Source organism: Myxine glutinosa, chromosome 10 (assembly GCF_964187855.1).
Source record: "Myxine glutinosa chromosome 10, kmMyxGlut1.1, whole genome shotgun sequence".
Taxonomy (NCBI): domain Eukaryota; kingdom Metazoa; phylum Chordata; class Myxini; order Myxiniformes; family Myxinidae; genus Myxine; species Myxine glutinosa.
In genome coordinates this window covers 123,530,580-123,541,814 of record NC_136270.1, presented here as the reverse complement: position 1 = coordinate 123,541,814, position 11,235 = coordinate 123,530,580, and the positions used below count along the sequence as shown (strand labels likewise).

Below are 11,235 nucleotides of genomic sequence, written 5' to 3'. Positions count from 1 at the left end.
AAGCTGTAAGAAACCTGTAAGCAATTGACTAGTTTCCCGACTGCACGGATCATCAGCTGGGCATCGTTCCTCCTCGAGGTTTCGATCCTTTCAGCCCAGGAGCTCGCCAAACGGCGGATCCACAACCTCGGTCATGGATCCACATCAACAGATGGTACATCAGTAGATCCATAACCTCAGTTGCGTCCAGGCAGTCAGTCAACCCATCAATGCAACATCACTTATTCCAACTTTTCTCGCAATAGGATTTAATGTATTATCATATATTTATAACTTTCCTTACACACTCGATAATATGATAATATCATTAAATCATGCACATCTTACCTTAAATACACCAATCTACCAACCAGCACGACCACACCATCTACCTCTCGATCAAACTGTATTTCGAATGTTCAAACTGTCACCTATAACGGTTTTTGCATGCTGCCATATCCTCGCAACCACTGATTCCTAGCAACATTGGTTTGTAGTATATTTAATTATTATATTGTACTGTATTTACATAAAGATCTCATGAATAACATTTTTACTATTCGTATTGTATTTTACTAATTCGATTTGGTGTCGTTTTGTGATATTAGAGACAACTTGTTTTAATCTACCAACTGTAGCTCCCTGCGCTAACATACGTCTGACTCGTTGATGTAATCTATTGACAAGTTGCTGTGCTGTGTGTTGCTGTGTGTTCAGATTGCCACGTTGAAACACACACACACACACACACACACACACACACACACACACACACACACACACACACACACACACACACACACACACACACACACTGCATGTGAAATCCCAGGATGACAGTTTACAGCAGGGTAGGGATTATAATCCAGCTGAAAGACCAGTGTGCATACCTCTCGGTATCCCGACAGCCCCCACCAGACCTAAGTTATGGTTTAAAAATAGACTCGCTGTAAAACGAAGGGAAATCCTCATTTCCATGGTGATTCAGCTCGTTTGTATCAATAATAAAGGCAACAAAAAGGATGGTCAAGTTAACAGATTTAAATTCACAATCCAACGTTTTGACCAAGCAGCCCTCGTGACCTCCTACCAATCAATGTACAGACATCTTCCTTCATAAGATCATCTACCCAGTGGGATCTACCCTCATATATATATATACTTTGTTGGGATAACTGCAGTCGCTGCTGTCCATAACTATCGGGAAAAAACAAACAAAAACAACACCATCAAGTTGAGCACGACAGGCTAAAAAACAATGAAAAAGATACAAAACAAATCTGTTCAACTTACCGAGCAGTGGAACGTTCATTGGGGTTCCTTGTGTTGAGTTTACAAAACTTTACTGTTTCAATTCCAGCCGGACACGAGAGCGACGAGTGCAGCAGTCCGGGGTGAGAGGGGCAGCATCGGCAATGAAACCATTGGTACTCACTGTAGTTATCTCGACACCTCTGTGTGGTACGTCACACTGCACCACGTGACCCTGAAAGTTCATTAGCACCCTTCCACCAAGCTCGAGCTTGTTTGCTCCGGATCGAGCTGCCATGGCCGGAGTGTGGCTGGGCCGAAAGAACCCAAAATGTGCTTGGTTCTTTTAATGGGGATTTTAAAATCGAGTGTAAATCTCCTCATTCCTGAATTTGAAACATGACCCTTCAGATTCTCACATTTTACAAATTAATTAGGGCACAGGTTTAGGCCATTGGGCCCTTCATGCCTGCACAGTGCCGGGTTAAGCCTTGCCAGGGGGCAAAGAATATTTTCGGGCCGGTCTCAATATCGTTCTCCTGATATCTATTTTATATATATATATATATATATTTTTTTTTAAACACTGACTGACTGATCAATGGGCTATGATTGTCCTCAATGGGCTATCAATTAATTGATGTTCGCTACCTTCCAGGTGACGTAGAAAGCTGAAATTTGGCATGCCGATCGACATCGAAGCCGGCACACCAGGAAAAATCCCAGAACCATCGGAAAGCGTCTGTAAATTCAAATGTATGTTAAAAAAACGTAAACACATACGGAATCCCCCAAACCCCCCCCCCCCCACCCCACGAAAAACTCAATAAATATGGAAAATTTGAAAATTGTAATTTCTTTAACACAAGCACAGTACATGACGGCATACACGTGCACTTAACCTTATTTTGCAATCTCATCAAAGATGGCCGACTGGTAGATTGGCAGCCATTTTAGTTGTAACCCTCTCCCCCCCCCCCCCCCCCGCCCGATATTCTGATATTGAACACGTCCTCAACCATTTCTGGGACATGCATTTACCGATCCTGTTCAAACTTGACAAACAGATAAATGAAGGCTTATATAAGCACGTCATTTTCTTTTGAGATCACATCCAAGATGGACGACTGGCGGACATTTTGTTACTTAAACGTGTCCCCAACCATTTCTCGGACATGCATCGACCGATTTTGTTCAAACTTGGCACAAAGACAACACGTGAGAGTATACATATGCAGAAGATTTTGTTTTGTAATCTGACCAAAGATGGCCGACTAGCGGCCTTCAACTCCTTACAGCAAAATTACTAAAACCACGGGGGCTATGACATTTGATGTCTTTTTCTCCTTGTTAGACCAAATTATTCATCATCAGCTATTTTCGACCCACTGCTGGATGAAAGCCTCATCATGTTGATGCCAATGTTGCTCTGTCTCTTGCTTTGTTGTCCCAATTGACTCTTCCCCAATATTTGTCTATTTAATCCCTCCATTTTAGACGTGGCCTTCCCCTGTTCCTGTTTGCATCCATAGGTCTGCATGTTGTTGCTATTGTTGTCCACCTGTTATCTGACCTGCTATTTGCTAATATGTCCTCCATTTTGCCCATTTGCATTGCCAGACTTTGATTACATCTAAAATATCCTGAGTTATCGTTTGTTCTCTGACCCATTTATTTATCTTTCAATTTTTGTATGTGATACATATATTTTGTTCCACGTCGTGTTGCGCTGTTGTTAACTTTTTCTCCATTCTGTTGTTAACGCCCTGGTCTCTGCCCATAGATGAATGAATGAATGATCGTTTTAAGGCCATTTTTCCCCGCTAGAGCGGGCATTAGCCTTCTATGCCCATAGATGATAGTTGGAATAATACACGGATGGAAAACTTTCCTTTTTCAGACATGTTGGTAAGCTTTTTGTCCCCCGTCGCACCGCGGAGCGAAAGGGGGACTATGGTTTTCCCCTCCGTCGTCCGTGTGTCCGTCCATCCCTCCGTGCGTGCGTGCGTGTGTGCGTGCGTGCGTGCGTAAGCGAAGGACCGCATTCGAATTTGGTGTGTGGGTGCAACCCACGTCAAAATCCAAGATGGCCGCCGCCATGTATGTCTGATGCCATGTATGTCTGAACCTTGTGAGTGGAATATCTTGAAAAATAAGCGAAGTACCAACTTCTAATCTGTTGTGTGGGTGTATCTAGGCATAAGGAAGAACTCCATTGAAAATTGGGTCGCCACGTCAAAATCCAAGATGGCCGCCGCCATGTATGTCTGAACCTTGTGAGCTGAATATCTTGAAAAATAAGCGACGTACCAACTTATAATCTGGTGTGTGGGTGTATCTAGGCATAAGGAAGAACCCCATTGAAAATTGGGTCGCCACGTCAAAATCCAAGATGGCCGCCTCCATGTATGTCTGAACCTTGTGAGCGAAATATCATATCATAGCATGTTTTCTGCGTCTTCCACTTTGTCAACTCACATCACTTCCCCGACGGGGGACCTAGGCGTAACGCTTGTTTCTTTTCTTTTTTTTAAATGAGATCATGCCCGCCACCAAGCCAAAGGCCACTCGAGGGGGGGGGGGGGGGGGGGGGCTACACAAAGGAAAGTATAGATATTAGACAGACAGGAGGAATTTATTGACATTCCTCTTGAATTGAGGTAGGTTGGGATTGAGGGGAAACAGGACACAGGTAAACTGTTCCAGAGTGATGCCGTGCGGGGAAAAAACTAGAAGAATACCACATAGTCTTACTCCTCAGGATAGATACAGTGTATGGATGGGAAAAAACTGCCAAACGTGAAGAGCGACTGAAAGTATGCTCAGGTGGAACAACCTGTGACAGACCCTCAGAGCACATTCAATGGAAATTTCTATAGAAAGGGCTCAAGGAAGCAACAGAGCGGAGAACTGAGAGAGGTTCCAGGGATGATGCCAACTCCTGTCCCACCAGAATGGGAGCATGTTGCTTGATTCTGTCAAGAAGAGATAGGTGACAGGCCGGAGCACCAGCCCAAATATGGCAATGATACTCCATAACAAGTCGTATAGTGGCCTTGTATAGATGGAGAATAGCAGCTTGAGAAAGGTATCGCCGAGAAGGTGATAGGTGACCAGCCGGAACACCAGCCCAAATATGGCAATGATACTCCATGACAGGACGTACAATGGTCTTGTACAGATGGAGCATAGCAGTTTGAGAAAGGTATCGCCAAGCACGAAATAAGCAGCCGAGGCCCTGGGAGGCTCTTTTAGCTCTACCAGAGATGTACTTTTCCCAGCTGAGGTTTGAGCTGATATCCAATCCAAGCAGACGGACAACAGGAAGTTCCTGCAAAGGTGAAGAATCCATAGATGGTTGGAAAACAAGGTGATCTTGAACTAGACACAGACAACAAGTGAGTCTTTTTTGGTTGAAAGTAACAAGCCAGTCTTTTCCCCAATTCATCACACTCTCTAGGTCCTGATTGAGAGGGGTACTGGCATTGTCACAGGTAGGGGGGACACAAGGTTCCTGGGTAGGTAGTACACAGTGTCGAGTCATCTGCATAAATGCTTAATTGAGAAAGAATACAATTAGGCAGATTATTGATATATAACAAGAACAATATTGGACCCAACACAGACCCTTGAGGAACACCAACACTCGTATTATGAACAGGGGATGACTGTCCCTCATGTCTTATAGAGTCAGAGATTGTAGCAAACATTTTTTGAGAAATGTCATATGATTTTAACTTATGGATGAGGCCCTTGTGCCACACTTTGTCAAAAGCCTTCGATATGTCGAGAGCAACAACCCCGGGTTCTCTGCGATGATCCAAAGCCCTATTCACATGTTCAGTGATGAGGGATACAACATCACCAGAAGACCTTGACTGTTGAAAGCCATTGTGGGCCATTTAAAGGAGGTTGTGGGTTTCTATAGGCCGATAGTTAGAAGGATCAGATTTGCCACAGGAGCCTTCAAATATAGGGACTACAGAAGCCTGCTTCCGGCTAAGTGGAAACACAGACTTTGACATGCACAAGCAATACAGTTTTGAGAGAACAGAAGATGGTCCAGGTGAACACACCTTCAAAGCAATTGCAGGGATTCTATCTGGTCCAGTAGATTTTGAGATATCAAGGTCTTGAATAATCTTAGCAACTTTCCTGATTCTGATAATGGAAAGCCTGATGTCAAGACAGGAAGAACAAATAGGCAAGGGATGTCTGTGGTCTTCAAATGTGGAGTTTGTAGCAAAATGCTCAGCGAAGACGTGAACTTTATCAGGAGGAGAAGTAAACACTTCAGGGCCATTGAAGAGGACAGGAATAGATGATCTATTACGGTTGAGAATGCTATTAGCAACTCTCCAAAAATCTCTGGAACCCAGCCATTTAATTGAGATATAATTGCAAATAGATTCTGCAAACTGTCGCTTAGTATTCTCCAAAACCCATTTAGAGTGGTTGCTCACAAGGTGAAACAAATGATGCGCCGCACTCGAGCCAACATGATGATACTGTTTGAAAAAGTGATTGCGATGGGCTAAAGCAGCAGAACAAGCCGGAGTGAACCATGGCTGAGAGTGTGGTTTCACTTGGTAGGTCCGAGTAGGAATAAAGAGGTTCTTACCAACACGGATCCATTCAGTAACTTCCTTGGCAGCTTCAGATGGGATGTGACAAAGGATTGAGTTCCAGTGAACATCGGCAAGGAAAGAACGCAAAGCGTCCCAGTCAGCCTGGCTATATTGGAAGACAGTTCGATGGACAGGATGAACAACAGCTGTGGTGAAGAATAAGAAACCTGAACTTCAATGTTGACATGATCAGAATTTCCTAGAGGGATGAGAATTTTTGCAGTACAATTCCCAGGATTTGAACACAAAAACAGACCAAGACTAGAAGGGCATGTGGTAGAGCACATACCTCCACCAGGCTGAACAGTTTGTTTTGTATCCCACTGATAGGCCAAGATGGTGAGCCGCCATATTGGTACACCACCACATCGGGTATTTTTCTTATGAGCACCTCGTTAATCATATTCAGAAAGGACGTTATAACTTATAACACACCCAAACACCCAGTTTTCATCCTTGCAATCTGTTGGAGGTCCAGGTGTATGCATGCAAAGTTTGGGGCCGCTAGGTTTCATGGTTTTGTGGAGTTATGGAGGAGACAGACGGACATACAGACAGACGGACGGACGGACACTGCCTATATATATATATTGGGCTAGCGGCTAGGGTGCCAGCTTAGGATCCTAGGATCCTGGGTTCGAATCCCGGTCGATCGCTGAATTAACGCCAGGGGGGTTGACTCAGCCTGTCATCCTTCCGAGGTCGGCTAATTGAGTACCAGTTCACTGGTAATTCCCTGTTTGTCTTAAAAGGTGACAAAAAGGGTTGGCGGCAGGAAGGGCATCCGGCCGTAAAACATTGCTTCAAAAAGGGGACCAACAAAAACAACAACAACCACGGTGCCCGAAATAGGCCAACCCCCGCTTTGCGGGGAAAAATGGCCTCTAAAGGTGGTTTTTATATGTATGTATATATGTATATATGTATGTATATATATATATATATTGTTGCGATTTTAGAACCCACACTCTCTTGTAAATATCTCATCATTAAAAGGTTAAAGGTAGCACCCCTAGTTAGGCCACAATCAACACGTAGGCCACCATAGGAACTCAGTTATTCATGAGTATGTGTTTTAGATAAGGCCGTGTTTCCAATAGTTGAATCTGCGTTGCGTCGATCAAATAAGAGTAGGCCCATTCCGTCCATTTTGCGACCTCCCTCTCCAAGCGATGCCATTACGCGCCTGTGCCAGCAGCGTTCGCTGCCTTAGCGTTCGCTCAATCGCTGCCATAAGCCATGCGGTTAGGCCCGAGAAAGGGGGCGGAACGCCGAGAAGAAGGTGTGGCCACGTCATCCAGTCATCAAAGGTGTGGCCGGTAAGCCCCCACCGCCCACCAGCCAACCAGGGCTGAAGGAACATCACCAACGGGCATGGCTTTGAGGAGCGCGGAGTGATCGCATGGCGCATTATATAAGCGCGAACGCAAAGCCCTTTGACGGACTTTTGATGAGAGCGCTGGTTGTAACGGGACTGATACGGAGCGCACCTTTGTGAAAGGACTCGGATGGGAGAGAGCGCATTTTCAAAGAACTTGGAGGACTTGTCGGAGGCGCGCTTGTTGGAGAGATACGGCAGCGCTTGTTAAGGACTCACTCGCTGGCGCTAATGAAGAGGACTTTGGGGAGGGGGCGTGTAGCACGAACGTGCAAATATTACGTATGAAGGACACTAGCTTCCCCCGTTATATAAACTGTCCGCTCGCGTCCAACTATGCGCAGAGCTGCCTGCCGGTATCGCCGCTGAACCGGAGCCTGGACTGGAGTCGACTGGAGCCTGGACCCTCTACCTGTCAATCTACCAGCTACAATCCCCGTGTGAGTGTGTATGTTTGTCTGGGGTATTAGAGTAAGACTGTTTTAAGACTGCCCTGTGTGCTGCTTCTTCTTCTTCCTCTTCTACATCCCTTTTGTTTCCTCTTCTTCTGTACATTTGTTAATAAACCCATCTTTGTTCTTCCTACCTACTAGTTCCCTCTCCATCCGATCGCATCCGTCCTTTCCATCATTGGGTAAACGTGGCGCGATTGAAACCGCTAGAATCGGGTTTAGTCCCTGTTAGCGGCCCGAATCGTGGCTCGCTTCGCTCGGCGTGTCCATTAACGCCGTGGTTCGGGTGGGAGTTATCTCCTTGCTTTACGGTCGGTGGTAGTACTTAGGTAATTGGACTACGACTCGACCAACAACCCTATTTACCACCGACCGGAAGGAACGTTATAACTTCTAAGGATTCGGGTCGGCGAGATAAAAAGACAAGGGGATTAACCCCCCCTTGAAAAGGGGAGCGCCGACCCCCAAGATCCGTAACAATATATATATATATATATATATACATATATATATATATATATATATATATATATATATATATATATATATATATATATATATATATATATATATATATATATATATATAGTCACGTGAAAAAGTAAGTACACCCCATGTAAAGTTTTGACTTTTTCAACATATTTCAACATACAGCTATTTGATCTTCATTTCAACAATATTGATAGATAAAGGTGATATAATATAACAAATATCATGAAGCATTTACATTTGGTAGTCCATTGTATAATTTAAACAAACATAAATGCAAATTTCGCATGTGGAAAAAGTAAGTACACCCAAACATTTATCACTACTTCAAATACCTAAAATTAGAATCAGGTGCACCAGCTCAGGTACAAATGATTAGAACATCGTTAGAGAGGATCTTGGACGAACCTGTCTTATTTAAACCTCAGACATTTAGTTTGGTTTGCCTTTGTTGTTAAAGTGTGTGGCGTCACCATGCCGAGATCAAAAGAGCTCTCTGAGGCCTTCAGAAAGAAGGTCATAGATGCCTACGAGTCTGGGAAGGGATTTAAAAAGATCTCCAAACAATTTGAAATCAATCATTCGACTGTCCGGAAGATCATCGACAAGTGGAGAAGATTCCAAACAACTGCCAATTTGTTCAGGCCAGGCCGCCTCAGCAAGTTCAGCCCGAGAGCAGACCGCAAGATGCTGAAAGAAGTCTCTAAGAACCCCAGAATGTCATCACTGGACACAGACAGCTCTTGCCACTGTTGATGTCAAAGTGCACGAGTCTACCATCAGAAAGAGGCTGCACAAATTTGATCTACATGGGAGGTGTGCCAGGAGGAAACCTTTGCTGTCCAGAAAGAACATCAGGGCAAGACTAAAGTTTGCCAATGAGCACCAAAGCAAAGACCTGCACTTCTGGAACAATGTGTTCTGGACAGATGAGTCAAAGGTAGAGCTATTTGGCCGCAGTACCAGAAGACATGTTTGGCGAAAACCAAAGACAGCATTTGACCACAAGAACCTGATACCAACTGTAAAGCATGGTGGTGGAAATATTATGGTTTGGGGCAGCTTTGCTGCATCAGGGCCTGGGCAGCTCACCATCATATAATCCACTATGAATTCTTCATTGTACCAGAGGGTGCTTGAGGATAATGTGAGGCCATCTGTCGGAAAGTTGGAGATCTCGCGAGATCTTGGAGACGGCGGCAGGGATTTTCGAAGCTCCACACGGTCTCCACGTTTTTCGAAGTTAAGTCTGTTCACAATTGTATTTTGTCGAAACTGTATTTATCTTTCGGTGTGTGAAGTTATTGTGTGCAACTTTGGTTGTTTCTCGGTGTTTATCTTTCATAAATTGATCGTCTGTTTGCCGTGTCGCGAGCAAGGCCTTGTACAGTGTGCACTGTACAACCTTGAGGCTTTGTTTTTCTCTCAGTGGTCCGTCGTTTGTGATCCAATAACTTTCGTTCTCTGTATTCCCAGTCTTTTCACCCATAGCCTACTTCCTTGTGTAAATCTCAACTCAAAAAAAAAAAAAAAAAAAAAACATTTCCTTCTCTGTTCTCATTCGTTTATTCATTCTTATTCGTTCGTTCGTTCTTCGACCACGTGTTTCTCCCCCATTTCCCCAGATAGTTTTCACTCATTAACCTTCAATGTTTACACTTTCCCCTCAAGTTATGTATTCCGTCATATTTTATAACACCTTTTTCTTCTTCTTCTTTAAAAGGCTGCTTTCGACTTGCTCACCAAATCAATTCATCCCAAAAAAAATATCCATCTCCTATAGTGCCTTTGTTCTACATTCCCTAAACTCTCCTGCACTCCATCCTCCATCCAGCGTCCTTAAACGTATTTTTAACTCGAAGGTCACAAGAAACTCATTTTGCAATAAATGTTCGTTTCCCATAAATCGTACACTTTCAAAAATCCAATCTCACCCCTCCCCTCCAAATCTTCCCCATAACCCCTCCCCTCCAAATCTTCCCCATCACCCCTCCCCTCCAAATCTTCCCCATCACCCATCCCTTTCAAATCTCCCCCCTTGCCCCCTCCCTCCTAAACTACCCCCTCACCCCTCCCCGCCAAGACGCCCCCTCGCCCCTCCCCTCCTAGACTCCTGCCTCACCCCTCCCCTCCAAATCTCCCCCATATCCCATCCCTTTCAAATCCCTCCCCTTGTCCCTTCCCTCCCAAACTCCCCCCTCACCCCTCCCCTTCAAATCTCCCCACCCTCATTGCTTCTCAATTTCCCCCCGCTCACTCCCCCTCCTCAAAGCGTCCTCCCCGCTTCTTCCCCCTTCAAACTCTCACCTCCATCTCCCCCAACCTTCTGCCTCGCTCTTCCCCCTCCTCAAATAACACCTCATTGTGGCTCACCCAATCACCATCAAACCTTTTGTCCGCCCCATCCTTCCCTTTCTCCGAGCTATTCTGAAATCTCTGACACACCTTCAACAGCTCTCCCTACCTCTTCCACCTCTTCCACATCTTACCCTACCCCTCCTCCCCCCTGTTCTGTATCTGATGCTCCCCCTTCCTCTTCATTAACGGTATGGACCTCAAACATCCGGGGCCTTCGTTCAAACTTAACCGATCTCTCCATACAGGTTGCTTCTGTCAAACCAGACGTGATCTGCTTAACAGAAACTTTCCTCCTTTATGATGTCTCTGATTCCATAGTATCTCTCCCGGGCTACTCCCTCCTCCGGTATGATAGACCTGAGCCTCGTCCTGGAGGCGGGGTTGCTATCTTTATCAAAAACTCTCTTCCTCACTCGCCCTGCACTGCACTCTCTCCACCTCACCCCCAGGAATACCTCTGGCTACGGCTTCCCCTTCGCTCCCACCTCTTGTTCATATGTGTGTTGTACCGTCCACCAAACAGTGATGACTCCATCTACATCTCGCTGTCTGATGATATGGACCAACTTCTATCTACTCATCCCAACTCTCTCTTCCTCATATGTGGTGATTTCAACTGTCATCATGCCAGTTGGCTGGGTGTGGGTACCTCTCTCACCAGCCATGGCTCCTCAGCAAAGGACTTCTGCGACTCACTGGG

General features: G+C 45.1%; 1 protein-coding gene across 1 annotated transcript in view; it reads right to left on the bottom strand.

The window, feature by feature from the left end:
* The window catches only part of LOC137433801 (Y+L amino acid transporter 2), a 144,526-nt gene extending 143,114 nt beyond the window's left edge, over positions 1-1,412 (bottom strand). The window contains exon 1 of the mRNA XM_068126165.2: positions 1,273-1,412. Coding sequence (XP_067982266.2) covers positions 1,273-1,291 — 19 coding nt within the window. The 5' untranslated portion in view covers positions 1,292-1,412. The remainder of the gene's footprint in view (positions 1-1,272) is intronic.
* Between the last annotated feature and the right edge of the window lie 9,823 nt (positions 1,413-11,235).